We start from the raw sequence: 17,566 nt of genomic DNA, 5'->3' as shown, positions 1-17,566 counted from the left end.
TAGATCTACCCCTTCAGTGAAGTCCGGCAAACTAACGGGTGATGAGAAACTTCATCAGTACAAATTCGAAATTTGAGAAAAAAAAATCACCAGATATGTTGATTTACCGTTTAAATTGTATTTTTTTTTCAGCTAGGCATTGTTTTATATCCAGGGATTATGATTACCTTGTGTATTTTCTTGTAAACTAAGCCGGACACAGCAATCAGCTGTACACACGTTTTCTTGGAATCTACCGGTGATTCGGTCAAGACACAACCAATGATATAACTTTACAGTATTTTAATGCAAGAATCGGTAAAAGTTGTATCTGAAACTTTTTTTTTTATCAGGAATAATATATTCCAATATCTTGTTAATTTAGATGCAGCTTTTACTAAACATATTTAAAATAATAATAACCCTAAGCGAAGCAGCTGATCGCTATTCTCGGGTATTATTTTTTACATGGAACCAGTCTGACCAGTCACCGTCAAGGCTCCCATGCACGTGATCGCGTGATCGCAAGAATTACGTGTTGACATAGAATCGTCCAACAAAAACAAATATGACTTTTAACGAATCAAAATATGGCATTTAGGATATATGTATCCATTCTCTATCAACTTAAGTTTGTTTCAAGGCATCAATAGCGGTAATCTGACCCTGGTTGCTGTTAATAACCGTGAGTTGTGCGATCGGAAGATCGCTTCATACACGATTTCGCCTAAATTAATTAAAACAATATTAAAAGGAATTTTGAATAAAATTAATAAAATAAGTTACAAACATAAGTCCAGATATACAAAGAACACTTTTCCTAGCCAGACAGTGTAATTACATGAATAATTTGTGAACTTCAGAATGGATTTGTTGACATGGTATTTCCGGTGTTACGTGCTCACGGTAATGTCTTTCCATGGGGAAAAAAACATCAAAACTCATTAATTCGTGTATAATGCGCACCCCCTTCTACACAGCTGTGTTTTTTGGAAAAAAAGTGCGCACTATACTCAAGAAAATATTGTATGCTGTTGTAACTTGGCACACTTACCGTTTGTTGGCCAGGTCACTGTCCGGCCTCGTGTCATCTATATATAGGGAAGTGAGGGCGAATGTGACCTTGAGGTCTCCGTCACTCTGGCTGATGGCGCTGAGGTTGATGTTCTCCATGTCCATGCAGCAGAGGCTGTTGCAGAGAGAGCCCTGTAACACAGAGGATGGTAACAACTTCTCTTTACTGAGTGATAGGAAGTTACAATCAATTTAAAATATAAATTTCATCCATTTACCTTGAATCCCAGCAGATTATATAATTAAGATGATAATGAGTTGTAATAATAAAACATATTAATATCCATGACAGTATTATATTTAAGAGAATCTCAATGTCTGAATTCATTATTAATTGAGCTCATTTGTTGAGTGCTGAGTGAATCAGTGAGTACAGTCTTACTCCACATTTAGCATGGGGGAATTGAACCCAGTCCTGCAATTGCTTTAACCACTGAGTCACCCAACCACTCTTGACTGATATGAACTTACAAAAAGGGTGGATGACACTCTTAATAAAATACAGGTAGTCTTTATTACACATTTAGGAAAGTGGCTGTGTGGGAACCTAGACAAATGTCTCACCTCCTCGGGTGAGCTCTGTTCAAACAGAGTTGCTGAAACTCCCTCGAAGCGGAACAGGAAGTTTGTGGAGGCCTTGTGTCCTGAGTCTGTCAGACTCTCCCTCGTCTCGCTGATGGGTGTGGTGGTGTCGATGCTGAGCTCGTGCTGAAGGTGCAGGTCTTGCACTGTCGGGGACTCATAGATACCTGTCACCATAGCAACACAGTAGTTACCATAGTTACAGAGAAGTTACAAACAATGTCTTGTTAATTCAACATCTATTCTGAAGAAAACTATTTCTACAAAGAGGCCAACAAATACACACATTCAGGACAAATCTGGGATTTGAACTCTATTACCAGATCTTGGCAGCTAAGGGACATAACTCTGCATAGTGAAGTGTCACACTAAATCACAGTCACCCATGCAGTCATCTACAAGTTCTTGTTTCGTTTTACCCTTGGAGAATACTATTCCCTGTTGCGTCCCTATCTATCACAGGTCTCTGCCTACCTGATGTTGGTTGTGGAGCTCCCTCTGACAAATTGTCCTGCAGGATCCCTCTAACCAGTTGTAAATCCTTTGCTAATATATTGACCTATAATGTGAAAAAACCCAATACATTCAGATGAGTATTAAAAAAAAGACCTTACATGAATGTAATAATGTACTTTAAATTGATATTATTAACGTAATATATTGAATTTATAGAATTTACTCTGATAACTTCAATTTTGTAACTCCCAAACAAAGATGGCGTCCGAATCAACCGTTACACATACTATTATCTACTTTCATTACATATCTAATGCGGATATCATGTCAAAACAATAACCACAATTGAAAACACCAAAGAACAATATCAAATAGTAATATTGCAAAGAGCTGGAGATAAATTTGAATTTAATGAGATTACTTGTGGTCTGAGAATGTTAATGAGGTGAACCTAACAATTGCAGCTAACAGCCCCTCGTGCTATATATACTGTCTAGTCACCCCCGATTAATGTGTTGTTAGAAAGGAGAGAAGGTTAGCACTCCCCTCGATAAGGACGGAATGGGCCCTTGTGGCTCTTACAACACACATGAGGCAGTGACTCTCTACTTAGGGGTCACACCTATTTTTCAAGACATGAAAAAAAAATATGTCGATTTGAAAGTCCAACAACAGACATGACAAGACCTTGTAAATAACAGACCTTCCTAACTATTTGAATAAAATGTGTTTAAAATGAAGGCAAATTGAATGCATTTATTATGCAAATGAAAAGAAACACTGGGGGTTGTTAGCAGGGAAAAATACGTGCACAGCCACAATGGGATTCTCAGTTGAATCAAGTGGAATATCTTCGGCTGTATCTGTCAAAAGCCGTTGAAGTTACTTGACAACACCTTTTCCGGAAAAACAGCATGTACGAAATGGTGGCAATAAGCGAGAAGTGAAGTATTTTCTTTCAGTGTCTGACTCGAAGTCTTGACTAAAAAGCATATAATCCACTGCATTGAGCAACTAGTATTCATATGCATCAGAAATTGTTATCTAAAGTGGGAGACATGTGTTCTTGTATCAGTTATCACAAAAAAATGGGCAGGTATGGTCTCCGAACACGCTGAAGACGTCCGATATCTCGCCCATCTGCCCACCAGATCCCAGCAATCTTGGCAACTGTTTGGTAGCCAAAACACACATCGGGATCTGGTAATGGTATATGTTGATAAAATAATATATAAATTAATATTATTGTTTAAGTGCCAATCAGCCACAGACGAATTCCTTACTGTTGACACTGACTGACAGACTTTTTTATCAGCCCTGTTATATCAACAATTATTGTGTAATTACTAGATCTAGCTCTCAGACGTAAACAGTGAATGAAATTATTGGTGAAGTAATTTATATAGCTCTATGACTCCCATCAAAATGCATTGATAATGCATACAAAAAACATTTTTGCCGAAAATGAATAATCTGTATCGAAGGGGAATTATAATTTAATTTCAATGCGCATCAATTGTCAGCCATGTTTCATGCACTGTGGTGACAGTAACTGTTTAACAGATATGACCAAATGTCTTCAGCTGCCAATGCCGTCAGTTTCAATAGCGGTCATGTGCTGATTCCAATAAGAACCGCTGTTACGACTATAGCTATTACATTTGTATCACATTTGAAACTATTCCTTCGCATTTGGTAGCTATACACACGATATTGCTTACATTAAGTGCTTCTTTTCATTCAAATAGAAAGGAGAGCCTGAATAAGATAGTTTCAGTTGAGTGGCATATGCATCAATACTTTCATCTTTATTTTAAAATATTAATCTAAATATCAAAATAAACAACATGTCATGTCACTGCTTGATATTATGCCCACATTAACTTCTGGAATTCCGATTAAGTATAATTTACTTTGGCTATTATTAGATTAGTTGACTAGCTTGAGAAACTTGTTTCAAATATGGGGTTTGGGGTCTCCTTGTGATGAGAGGCAAACTAAAAACTGACAGATATCTATCTCAGAAGTGAGGACATTTCTGGGTAAGAGTGGTGGTTAGACAGTGAGAGTCTTCATTCAATTCTCAAACAGATGATTACGAAGTCTTTGTTTCCCTGCCTGGATATGACCTACTTGTCAGGGTAGATGTAATACACAGACACCTGGATTCTGATGTTACTGACCTTGACCTTCTCCAGATGCCCCGAGATGTCGAGTTTGACATCAGATAGTACAGGCTTGATGGCCATGCGGATATCTGCCTTGAGGCTGACAGGCTCCAGCACGTTGTGGAGGATGTTACACACATCATCAGCCAGGGACAGTTGGACCCTGTGTGAGGAACATGTACACACTTACACAGAACACCACAGGCATTCATCTAGGATTTCACACCGAGGTGAGGTGAAATTGGGTTTAACGTTGCATCCAAGATTATTGCACTTATATAGCGATGTGCATGCACGTGTGTGTCTGCTTGTACTAGTCCGGACTGATGCCGATTTATAGTGCTAGCCCACTGAGATACCATGCTGCAGCTTAACATGAATACCCCACTCAGACACAGTATACTGACTCCGAGCCGACCAGTCCTTGTTTTAGCCCCTTAATGCCAAGCGCCAGACAGGGTAACAACAAGTACCATCTTTTAACATCTTTTGGTATGATGCGGCCGGGGATCAAACCCCGGACCTTCCTCTCTCCGGGCAGACGCTCTACCACTAGACCACGGAGGCAGTCTGATTACACACCGAGAGTCTTAGGCAGGCACATTGGGAAACAAATAGTGATATTTTTCAAATATGATATTTTTAATATTCTTATTTTTGTAAATTCTGAGGTATTGGAAATTGTTTTAATTCCAATTGATTTTTTTTACTATCATTTACTGCAGAACTGAATATCGGTCTCTGAGCAGGTCTAGATAAATCCCTGTACCAGGCCACACCTCACAGGCTTTGATGGCGTGGACGAGAGAGATAATGTTGTTCTACACCTCTATTAGCATGAATCAAGATATATCATGAAGAGAATGCAGTCTGGACCAGACAAACCAGTGGTTGATAGCATGAGCATCGTTCCAACTTATTTGGATATGATGACACATAATGAGGAAGGTGACACATTGAACCCACCAAATTCTCATCTAAGTTGGTTATTATGACACCACCCCATTTAGGAGTAGCTCAACAAGAGCACCAATTACATTTAATTGTGTTATTTTACGCACAATACACCCTTATTGGGATAGTTTCAATACAAATCAAGAAGGTTCTAAGTCAATGCATCCCATCAGCAATGGAGTACAAGAAACTACCTGTTGACCTTGACTGAGCTGAGATTGACGTAGATGTGGTTCCACTCCTGCTTCATGTCGGGGGGTATGCTGGTGTGGTCAAAGTAGTTCTTGATGTTGAGGTTGCCGAGGTTGAGCATGAACATCTCTGTGGACTTGGAGTCGTGGGGGACAAGGATGGTCGGGGAGCGCAGGTCAAAGTTCAGGCTGATGCGCACATTCTGAGACTGTATGTCATCAACCTGCATGGACAGCACATGACAGAGTGAGTGAGTGAGTGGTTGAGTGGACAGTGGATGAGTGAGTGGTCAGTGAATGAGTGAGTGAGTGAGGAAGGGAGAGAGTGGGTGTGTCAGAGAATGGATAGTGGATGAGTGAGTTTGTGAGTAGACAGTGGATGAGTGAGTTAATCAGTCAGAGAGTGGACAGTGGATGAGGGAGTGAGTGAGTGAGTGAGTGAGAGTGGATGAGTGAGTGAGTGAGAGTGGATGAGTGGATGAGTGAGTGAGTGTGTCTTCCAAATCATTCAATTCTCTAACATACCTTTAAACAAATGGACTTCTATATCATATATTGTACATGTTTTCTATTGCTCTCATTTGCTTGGTGGCGACATTGGTGTGCCTGTAGTTACACATACCTGTCTATGAACCGTTTCCATGGCAGCAGCCCTGGCAGCCTCGGTCATCTCTGGGTTGATAAAAGGCTCAAAGAATCTCTGAAACACATTCACTCCACAAACTGTTCATATACATAACATTAGACATGTAATACACGATACAAACCTAGTCAAACCATGTGTGCTAGGAAACAATTGTGTGATGACAGAGACGTTTGACATCAACTTACTTCAGTAAAAATCGCCATATGTGAGAATTACAAAAATATCTTATTTTTCTTCCGTTAGTCTGTAATGTAATAAAAACATTATTTCCAAACATTTCAGCATAAATGTCTACGTTCAATTAATCTGACATCATATCTAAAATCTGCAATTATTACAAAGGCATTTATAAGTCTGAAAATGGATCTTTGCAGAAAATGTGTCCAAAAATTTGATGCCATGTATCTGTAATAAATATGAATTGAAGCTCGTGAATTGTATTTCTGTGTTCCTAAGATACTGTAGTTTCTAAATATAATGAGAAGTAAAATTGAGATTCTTTCATCTATAAGGTCCCTTATCTAATGGTTGGTCACAATTATGTATAAATATTCTATCAGGAAAACTGATTGTGTCTATTTAACCTTTCCAAAGTTAACCCTCTGGTATGATGTTACATGACATCAGTCATCAGTAAAAATTATTCTGATTACTGTGTGATGCCCCACAGATGTTGGGAGTGCCTGCAGTGGAACTTACAATAAGTTCCCAGTAGAACTTGCTGAGATAGACGGTCTGCAGTTGCCCCACACGGAGCCGGATGCTGTAGTCCAGGGCCTGGCTCTGGCGCCGGTTGTCAAGACGACCCTCATAGTTCTTGTTGTACTTCACAAACTGAACATACACAAACACATCAAACACCAATCCACATGAATCAACTGTAAAACATGAACTCCAGATTCAGTCAATATTCATTCAGTCTAACTGATTCAAACGATCTTGATTCAGGCAAATTTATTCAGCCAAGGTTGATTCAGTCAAGGGTGATTCAACCAAGGTTAATTTGACCACGTTTACTGCAGCTAACGTTGATTAAGACAAGGTGGATTCAACCAATGTTAATTCCATAAAATTGATTCAGCCAACTAGAAACAATTGTATTGATTTCTAAACATACAACAGAATCAATATATCTAACGGATCAATAACTAGGTCGAATGTTCAAATTCCACACAGTAACTGTACACTCACCTTCAGATCGAAACAGCTATCATCTTCAATGACTAAGATCTGCGTGACAAGAAAAAATCTTAAGCACAAAATTATAATAGCTTTTTAGTTTGAAAATAATCACTCCAAGGACAGAGTTGAAATAATACTATACATTCCTATTATTTTATATTATAACCTACATGTTACATCACAACTACCATTAACATTGGTGCAAATGCTTGAGCAAGAAATATGAAAACTTTTGAGTATATCATGGAGTATACACTTTTATCACATAGAGTATACATATTTATCACATAGAGTATACATATTTATCACATAGAGTATACACATTTATCACATGAAGTATAGTAACTTAATCACCCAGAGTAGAGATATTGATCACTTCGACTAAAGTACTTTTATTACACAGAGAATACATACTTATCACTTGAAATGGAGTAATTTTATCGCACGGAGTACAGTAATTTTATCACATAGAGTATACATATTTATCACATGGAGTATATTCAGTGCTGACAAGACAGGCATACCCTGGGGAATATGGCGCCGACAGAGCAGTCTTGGATGGACATGTCTTTGAGACGTAATCGTACAGTTGTCCTGGTAGTTGTGGCCAGGATGTGACTCTCCAAACCTGAAGACAACACAATGTCAGACATGACACATAATGACAAGAAATGTCGGGAATAACATGGCCATTATAGAAGACACATGGCGGAAGGTAGAAATGGTTAAATCATAAAAGAAATGTTTGGGACATAGGTTCCCATAATAAAGTATTCATGCAACATAATAGAACATGTGAGTGGTATAGATGGCAACTAAACAAAGTTTGTCAGACACTCACTTGAGAAGCTATTTGCCTTTTGGGCACTCACCTGTGATGTCGATATGGGAGAGGCTGTTTTCAGAGTCACACAATCTGAGACTCAAGTTCTCCAGTTTGGCCACCATGTTAAGTTTGATACACCGTGGAGGCAGATAGTCCACTGTAACACAGGGACAAATGTTTACGTGAAATCATTAAAATAATAAAGTCCATAGAAGGACTTCAAGACAAATTCAAACAAATATTACTTTACAAATATTTTCAAATTATGAATGTATATCCTCATGTCTCTCTCCTTCCTCCCTCTCCTGTTTTTCAGCCCACTATCCCCTAGCAACATTGGTTTGTAGGGCCATAGCATATAATAGTGGCTTTTCTGTATGTTAATAATTAAAAAAACTCATCAAAACCCCAAGAACAGAAAAGAATTATTAATTTCTAGATGTAGAAGTAGCTGTAGAGGTGAGGTGAAATTGGGTTTAATGTCGCGTCCAAGATTATTGCACTTATGTAGCGATGTGCATGCAAAGTGTGTACCCCACTCAGACACAGTATACTGACTCCGAGCCGACCAGTCCTTGTTTTAGCCGCTAAATTCTGAGCGCCAGACAGGGTAACAATAAGTACCATCTTTTGGTAGGATGCAGCCGAGGATTGAATCATGACCTTCCGCTCTCCGGGCGGAAGCTCTACCACTAGAACACGGAGGCGGTCAGTAGCTTTAGTAAAAAGTCTCGTCATTCATAAATATTTCTGCAGGTCTTGAATCAAGCTGTATAAGACAAAAGTAAGAGGAGTAAAGAAGTGTATGTTGTTTCATAGAACTATTCCAGCTACAGTCCGAGCCATGCAAGCCCGTGGTTAGTCAAAGAAGCTACATACCTTCATCGGTGATGGATGTGAGTCGCTCGGTGAGGGAGGGTCGGTCCTTATTGTTGAGGTCGGAGGAGGAGATCACGGTGCTGGTGCTGGTCTTCATGTCCATGCTGTGCACGCTGTCACACACAAAGTCTCAGTGAGTGCCTGAGTTGGGTTTAACACCGCTTTTAACAGTATTTCAGTTATACCACAGCGTGTCAGCTTAATGTGGGAGGAAAGCCCGACGTTTACCACTTTGGTGATACCAACGAGTACGGGTATGGAGCTGACAAATCTAGAAAATTAATCGTGACAAACCAGGATTCAAGCCCACAATCATAGTTTCTGGCATGCCCAAGGGATGCAACTCTGCATTCCCAATTGCGGCGCCTTAGACGACTGGAAGAAATTACTATTGTTAAACAATATGCTGAATGTTTATTATTTCAGGTAAACCTAGTACCTGATTATCATCTAAACATAAATAAACATCAGATTGTGACTTCTGGCTCAGACAGTCAAATGTATAAACCAAAAAATACCGATGTATGTCCTTGAGTTCATTAGAAGTGAGTCCTATCAGGTGATGACCCCTGAAAGAAGTGAGGCATACCTGGTGATGAGCCCCTGGATGAAGGCGTTGAGGTAGATCATGCTGGCCTGGTCGCACAGTGCCGACATCGTGTGCAGCTTCAGCAGCAGGGCATGCTCTACGCCGCCGTAACCGTCACTGAAGTCAGGACACGACGCCTCCACCTGGAACACAACCATGTTTTCCTGTAGACTGGGATTGAGTGAATAGGGTTCCAAGCTATATTCTGTGAAAGGATATGTCATTTGCCTGAATCAGGTAAAAACTTGGTGACAGCATTAATTCTTGACAGCTCACGATTGTTAAAAGTTTGAACAAATGGTGAGTCATTTGCATAGGTCATTTCTCTGTGATGTCTTTTAGAGGGCTTTTGTAAAGAAGAAACAGAACTGGACCAAGGACGCCAATGAGGTCTGTTCTATCTGCACTTTCACTGTTGACCACAAGGGACTGTGGGTGGCTAGGTCGGAGGTGATCATTCTGAATGACATTCCTTGCACCCACCTTTCTGTAAACAATGGAGACCAGATCTGTCGCGGAATTCGTGCCCAAGATTTCCATGTATTCTCCGGATGAGCCTGTGGAGAGAACATAGGACACACATACAGCTGCCTATACCGAAACACTGGGTCAAGGAAGTGTTTGTTTGTTTGTGGTTTAATGCCGCACTCAACAACATTTCAGCTGGTGTGTTCTGCATTGTTTGTATAAGGTAATACAAGACATCATTGCATTTGTTTATAACAAAGTGAAAGCCGCTCCAGTCTACCTCAGGGGCCAAGAAATCAGAGAAATAACTCAGGGAAATGACATGTCTAAAAGAGGTGTTCCAATCAGACCAGGAACAAGCCATGTGCCTTACCGACATGGATCTTGTCTACGAGCTGCACACCTCCCAGCGTGGCGTGGACAGCATAGCCATGCACTGTCAACGCTGAGTCAATGCGCAGCCGGTTGACGCGGAACATCAGATATGGAGTCTCGTGCTTGTCCATGACCCTGGACAGGTTGATGACAAACTCCCCCAAGGTCATCCGCACCAGGATGTTCACCGAGTTGGAAGGGAAAGTGCTGTCGTCTACAGGCTTGATGTGCAGGAAACTGCAACAAAGAGGCAACAAAATACTTCTGCATATTTTCCTCTCCACATTTTTTTCCAAAAGTGCTTATTAGAGAGGTTAAACATTTACATAAATAGGTCTCTAAAGAATGGGCTAAATACATTGAACCCATATGGCCTGTCATACAATTACTCTTACCCCCAGGTCTGTCATACAATTACTCTTACCTCCAGGCCTGGCATATAATTACTCTTACCTCCAGGCCTGTCATACAATTACTCTTACTTCCAGGCCTGTCATACAATTACTCCTACCTACAGGCCTTTCAATGCAATTACTCTTACCTACAGGCCTTTCAATGCAATTACTCTTACCTCCAGGTCTGTCATACAATTGCTCTAACCCCGAGGCCTGTCAGTGCTACTACTCTTACTTTCAGGCCTTTTCAAGGTTATCTTGTATTGAAGGCGTTTTCAAGAAAAACATCTGAAACCCAGGCATTTCCCAGTGCATGCAAGACTGGAGACATGTCTCCTGATTTCAGTGGACTGTCAGGTATTATGAACAACAACTCAAGACCACCTCCTACTTTACTGCTAGCTATGTTCTCAAGATTGATCAAAAGGATGACCTGCTACCCCAAACCACTACTCAATTGTAAGTGACTACAGTGATTGTGCACAAAAAGATAACTTAATTAATATCAAATAATTATTTCCAACTCACTCAGACCACTCATCCACATCCTCGTCTGAATGATCTGATGCGGAGAAGAACACCTCCTCACCTGAAACATTAGGTCAGCATGTTGATGCACAGCCATTTTACAAAAGTGTTTTTGCTGGACTATCTCTTGTTGAGATAACAACAAGCATAAATTACATACGTACACTTGATAAAAGTACCGAACAGTCGGACCGCCTCCATGGTCTAGTGGTAGAGTGTCCGCCCGGAGAGAGGAAGGTCCGGGGTTTGATCCCTGGCCTTGTCATACCAAAAGATGTTAAAGGATGGTATTTGTTGTTACCCTGTCTGGCGCTCGGCATTAAGGGGCTAAGACAAGGATTGGTCGGCTCGGAGTCAGTATACTGTGTCTGAGTGGGGTATTCATGTTAAACTGCAGCATGGTATCTCAGTGGGCTAACACAATAAATCGGCATCAGCCCAGACTAGTACAAGCAACCACACACACACGTGCATGCACATCGCCATATAAGTGCAATAATCTTGGACGCGACATTAAACCCCATTTCACCTCACTTCAGCTAACAGTCACATCAGTAGGCCTTACGCCAGAAAACACAGACCAATGAGGCCCTGTAGCTCACCTATGACTGGCATGACAGCAACCTATCATATCCAACAAAAAGCCTGTAGGCAAAGTTTAAACCACTGGTATCATCCATATCATTCATTTCATAGTCCTTCCGAGTTCAGAGAGGTAAACATGTAAAAAGTGACCCTAGATGGCTCAGGTAAGATGCACTACATTTTTAAAAATGTTCCAAATGTATATTTTCAAGATGGCTGCTCGCACCAGCTGCACTCACCAGCACTATTTCTGGATGACTGAGAAGTGAGGACACTCTCTTTCTTCGTCTTCTTCCTCCCATCATTCTTCATCACCACCTTCCTCCCGAGCACTGAGCGTCGCATCCTCCTTAATGTGTCAACATCAGGCTCCATCTGGGTCTCTGATGGATCCTATAGTAAGACAGGCATACATTAAGGATGGAAAAAAGGGTAGGAATATACTCTGAACAATCCTACCTTCATTTGGTCTCACTCGTCTCCTTGAACCTAATACAATATACACTGATCATGATATGCATCAAATACTGTAATACAAGAGACAAACATCTTTCAGAGGATCTTGCCCAAGTTTGATGATGACCTTGTTATATATAAGGCCATCATGAATTAATTATTAGCTCCCCATTCACACCTGCCTCACAGTTTTTGTTTGTTGTTGAATACAACACCCTGCAACATTCCACCTATATTAGTGTGGCCTATAAGTAATAAAGTCTTAACCAGACAATCCAGTGATAGATATTGTGAGCAACAATCCACGTGTCATGGTACAATAACATGCAATCAACCAAGTCACTGAGCATGCCACCTGATCCATTTGGTCGCCTTTTAGGTTTGTTTGTTTGTTTGTTGTTAACGCCGCACTCAGCAATATTCCCGCTATATGACGGCGGTCTGTAAATAATAGAGTCTGGACCAGACAATCCAGTGATTAATATCATGAACATCAATCCACGCAATTGGGATCGATGACATGTATCAACCAAGTCAGCGAGCCTGACCACCCGACCCCGTTAGTCGCCTTTTACGACAAGCATAGTCGCCTTTTACAGCAAGTATGGGTTGCTGAAGACCTATTCGACCCCGGAATCTTCACGGGTCTCAATTACAGAAGACAAAGAACACATCAATCTGTGTTCCCTTCTTTCTTTTCTTGACGGAATACACAATACATGAAATCCAATCAAACATCTGTGCTTCATGTAATGCACACTTGGTGGCAGCACATGCACACACCATACACAGGCATTAATCAGAATGCAACATTAAACCCCATATCACCTCATCTCACACCTGCTCAACCGTTTCTTTATATATTCCTCTCACCTCACATTTAAAAAATACGATTGGATGAAAAAGCAATAATTCATTGTGGTCTAAATGATCAAAGCATGTAGCAGATTGATAGAATATTGAACAGTATTTTGATAGACATGATGGTTAACATATATAGTAATACAGTACAGTGAGTTACAGAACTGTAACTGAGTGACTAGAGTGAGTGAATACGGTTTTACACCGTTTTTAGCAATATTCAAGCAATATCACGGGGGGGGGGGGACACCAGAAATGGGCTTCACACATTGTACCCATGTCGGGAATCGAATCTGGGTCTTTGGCGTGACTTGCGAACGCTTTAACCACTCGTCTACCCAAACGCCCCACTGAGTGACTAGAGACCCCATGTGTGGCGAATGACTTTCTTCACATTAAGGTGACGATGATCATACTGTTCAATCAGGTCATGATTATACTGTTCAAAGCAGCACTAAACCCCAACTCACATCATCTGTCAGAGACCCAATCTTGTTTGAAGACTCCATTATTAAATGACTTAACAGTACTTTGTCAGAACAATTGATGACAAGTTTATTTCAATAAATAAAGAATGAAGGATGTTATTTCAACTTTGCACTTTGAATAGCTAAGAAACATGTAAAAAGAACACATTAGTCAACAAACACATTCTCACACATCGTCAATACTTCATGGGTTTGTATATACGTTCCTCCATCACTAATGAATACCTATTGCTTAGAGTTGGTCTTCAGCAACTCATGCATGTCGTAAGAGGCGACTAACGGGATCCGGTGGTCAGACTCACTGACTTGGTTGATGCATGTCAATGTATCCAATTTACGTAGATAAATGCTCATGATATCAGTCACTGGATTGTCCAGTCCAGATGCAATATTTACAACAACCATCAAATAGGTGGAATATTGCTGAGTGGGACACAACTGATCTTGTACACACTTGGTGTTACCATCCTGAAAGTCTGATGATGGTCACTAGAGAGATAAAATAAATCTTGTGAAATCTTAATGATAAATGTGTCAGTTGTGGGGTGTACAGTATTTCATGCGCTGAACATATATGGACACTCTTTTATGACAACTGTGCAGGACGATGGTTGTATAAATGTTTGATTTTGGGGGGAAATGAGACAAATTTGCAGAAATCTCGCAATTCCGCGTCCTAGAAGCAACACTATGTACATCCTATGACCTCTGTCTCCAAGCAGCTCAGTATTCAGCTCATAAAAAACCATACACTCTGTAACTGAAGATCTCTGGGCTAAGGACATGCTGTGTTCCCTCTCGCTAGAACCAGGCCTTTGCTTGAATCGTTGGTTAACAACCGCGACCACATCTCATGGCAGCCATATGTATACATGGGTGATGGAGGAACAAAGTGTACCGGTATAAAGCAATGAAGCATTGACAATGCTGTAAAAAGACTTGCTGAAAAGTGCAAGAATTTCATAGAATTGTTAGTCTCTCAGGCAGAAAATCTGCAGGCTGATTGGTTGACCTTTGTAAGCCATAACAAGCAGCTCCTGGCGTCATGCAAATACTAAGTGTGTGACAAGACATTGTCAGTAGGGAAGGACATGGGCATTCATAACACACATACTCAAGTGGTAATTAGTCATGTGCACAATCATTCTAGAATGGTGAAACAAGAATGTCTTGAAGGTAGAGAATCACACATGCACAAACATTTTGTTGCAACAATTATTAACTTGTTGAAAAAAACCATATATCTGTTTCTTACTTTATCCTTAGTTTTACCATTTTTGGCGCCACTACAAGATACCTGAAACGGTTCATACAACATGGCAATGCTGAATAAAGATGCTTCATGAGGCCTGGTTGGGTTCGTGTGTGTGTGATACGTGTTCATATTTGGTCATACAGTAGATACAGCATTTCTTTTAATGGGGAGTACGAGGGGTGGCTGGAATGTTCTGTTAGCATACACTTAAAAGTTCGAATGTATTAAGAACTCTATCCATGCTCACAGGCTGCATTTGAACCAAATACACAATGAGGAAGCATATTTCTATATCTGCAAGCATCATAGAGACTAAGCATTCTCTGTTGAGGAAAACCAACAAAATTGGCTACCATGCAGTCATCAAGTATCTCTAACTGAAAAGGCTAACTCCTACAGCCATCCTTGCAGACATCACAAAAGTCGTCTTGGTGTAGACCCAGCTGATTTTGTTGAGCGATTTGTAAACAAGGATGTAAATCACTTGAATGTGTTGATATAGGAAGTAGAATCTACAGATTTGAGTGATTGATCTCTGACTTAAACAATACTATACTATGCAGAAGCAACAAACTTTCATGATTTCAATGAAACTTTCAGTCAATCAACACTCTGCCATGATTTGTCAATCAACGCTCTCCCAGAATCAGTCAATCAACACTCAAGGATTCAGTCAATCAACACTCAAAGAATCAGTCAATCAACGGTCCTAGGATCAGTCAATCAACACTCCCAGAATCAGTCAATCAACACTACAAGGTTCAGTCAATCAACACTCCGAGATTCAGTCAATCAACACTACAAGGTTCAGTCAATTAACACTTAAAGAATCAGTCTATCAACACTGTCCAAGGATCAGTCAATCAACACTCTCCCTGGATCAGTCAATCAACGATCTCCCTGGATCAGTCAATCAACACCCTGCCAGGATCAGTCAATCAACACTCTCCCAGGATCAGCCAATCAATGCTCTCCCTGGATCAGTCAATCAACACTCTCCCAGGATCAGTCAATCAACACCCTCCCAGGATCATTCAATCAACACTCTCCCAGGATCAGTCAATCAACACTCTCCCTGGATCAGTCAATCAACACTCTCCCTGGATCAGTCAATCAACACTCTCCCAGGATCATTCAATCAACACTCTCCCAGGATCAGTCAATCATCGCTCTCCCTGGATCGGTCAGTCAACACCCTGCCTGGATCAGTCAATCAACGCTCTCCCTGGATCAGTCAATCATCGCTCTCCAAGGCTCAGTCAATCAACACCCTGCCAGAATCAGTCAATCAACACTCTCAAAGGATCAGTCAATCAACACTCTCCAAGGCTCAGTCAATCAATGCCCTGCCAGGATCAGTCAATCAACCCTCTCCCTGGATCAGTCAATCAACACTCTCAAAGGATCAGTCAACCAACATTCTCACAGGATCAGCCAATCAGTGCTCTCCCTGGACCAGTCGATCAACACTCCTCAGGATCAGTCAATCAACACTCTCAAAGGATCAGTCAATCAACATTTCCAGGATCAGTCAATCAATGCTCTCCCGGGATCAGTCAATCAACATTCTCCTAGGCTCAGTCAATCAACACCCTCCCAGAATCAGTCAATCAACACGCTGCCAGGATCAGTCAATCAACGCTCTCCCAGGATCAGTCAATCAACATTCTCAAAGGATCAGTCAACCAACATTCTCATAGGATCAGTCAATCAACACTCTCCCGGGATCAGTCAATCAACACCCTCCCAGAATCAGTCAATCAACACTCTGCCAGGATCAGTCAGCACTACATCTACATGATCTGTGAGCGCCATGCACAACTGCAGGTACAGAGATGAGATACCTTCCTCCACTGCAGGAGCATGTACTCACCAGGGGCACAGCGGGCTGGATGATGATGCAGCTGTCGACCATGTCCTCGCCGAGGGTGGCCATGCTGGTGCTGGCGGGGATAGGGAAGTTGCGGAAGAAGGACATGAGCAGCAGCAGGCGCTTGTCTGAGATGTTCAGTTTCATGGTCGGCAGACTGGCAACAAGCTTCTGCCTGAAGAGTGAGTGAGTGAGTTTGGGTTTAACACTGCATTGAGGACAGTTCAATGTAACGCAGGGCTGAGGCAGTGAGTAGCAGCAATTGTTTTTTCCCGTACTTTATTGAGTAATATCACAGTGGAGGGATTCTAGAATGGAATGAACAAATAGGGCCCATGTTTTAAATACTTTAAACTCTCTGGCCTCATTTCCACATTACGACCTTAGCACTCTGACTATCCTAAGTCTGTGGCGACAGCTCTAAGGTCGCTGTGTGGAAATGGACCCTGGTGTCAACAGTAACCGTGACTGTGATATGTTGTTGATGGTGGGGGCAGGTGATGAACGACTCACTGTGGCAGTTGCTTGTAGTCTCTGCGGACAGCATTGAAGAACGCCACAACCACCTGCACGCTGGGAAGGATGTGGTAGTCCGAGTCGGGCTGGGTCTGCGCTGTGTGCCAGTCATCACCTGGAGGCACAATAGCTCACAGCTTCCATACATGCATGTCTCAATTCAACCCCCCTTCCAAAACTGACACAAATGTATATATTTGGTGCAATTATAATATTAATAATTTCATAACACAGTAACCATGG

At 41.2% G+C, this 17,566-nt stretch overlaps 1 protein-coding gene and 1 non-coding gene across 2 annotated transcripts in view; one reads left to right on the top strand and one right to left on the bottom strand.

Moving 5' to 3' along the window:
- Positions 1-17,566, bottom strand: part of LOC139473885 (intermembrane lipid transfer protein VPS13A-like) — a 142,649-nt gene that overhangs the window by 57,752 nt on the left and 67,331 nt on the right. The window contains exons 22-39 of the mRNA XM_071256675.1: positions 17,321-17,438; positions 16,811-16,982; positions 12,117-12,270; positions 11,293-11,353; positions 10,368-10,606; positions 10,010-10,083; positions 9,527-9,669; positions 8,938-9,050; positions 8,105-8,215; positions 7,757-7,860; positions 7,242-7,280; positions 6,750-6,884; positions 6,027-6,104; positions 5,408-5,628; positions 4,275-4,422; positions 2,110-2,194; positions 1,618-1,802; positions 1,034-1,185 (exon numbers count right to left, since the gene is read on the bottom strand). Coding sequence (XP_071112776.1) covers positions 1,034-1,185; positions 1,618-1,802; positions 2,110-2,194; positions 4,275-4,422; positions 5,408-5,628; positions 6,027-6,104; positions 6,750-6,884; positions 7,242-7,280; positions 7,757-7,860; positions 8,105-8,215; positions 8,938-9,050; positions 9,527-9,669; positions 10,010-10,083; positions 10,368-10,606; positions 11,293-11,353; positions 12,117-12,270; positions 16,811-16,982; positions 17,321-17,438 — 2,332 coding nt within the window. The remainder of the gene's footprint in view (positions 1-1,033; positions 1,186-1,617; positions 1,803-2,109; positions 2,195-4,274; positions 4,423-5,407; positions 5,629-6,026; positions 6,105-6,749; positions 6,885-7,241; positions 7,281-7,756; positions 7,861-8,104; positions 8,216-8,937; positions 9,051-9,526; positions 9,670-10,009; positions 10,084-10,367; positions 10,607-11,292; positions 11,354-12,116; positions 12,271-16,810; positions 16,983-17,320; positions 17,439-17,566) is intronic.
- On the top strand, positions 2,604-2,721 carry LOC139476151 (U6atac minor spliceosomal RNA). The gene has a single exon (XR_011654074.1). It is a non-coding gene; the product is annotated as a U6atac minor spliceosomal RNA (small nuclear RNA).

The sequence above is a fragment of the Haliotis cracherodii genome, unplaced genomic scaffold (genome assembly GCF_022045235.1).
Source record: "Haliotis cracherodii isolate W230 unplaced genomic scaffold, xgHalCrac1.p SCAF_3, whole genome shotgun sequence".
Lineage (NCBI taxonomy): Eukaryota > Metazoa > Mollusca > Gastropoda > Lepetellida > Haliotidae > Haliotis > Haliotis cracherodii.
This window is presented reverse-complemented; position numbering and strand designations above follow the sequence as displayed.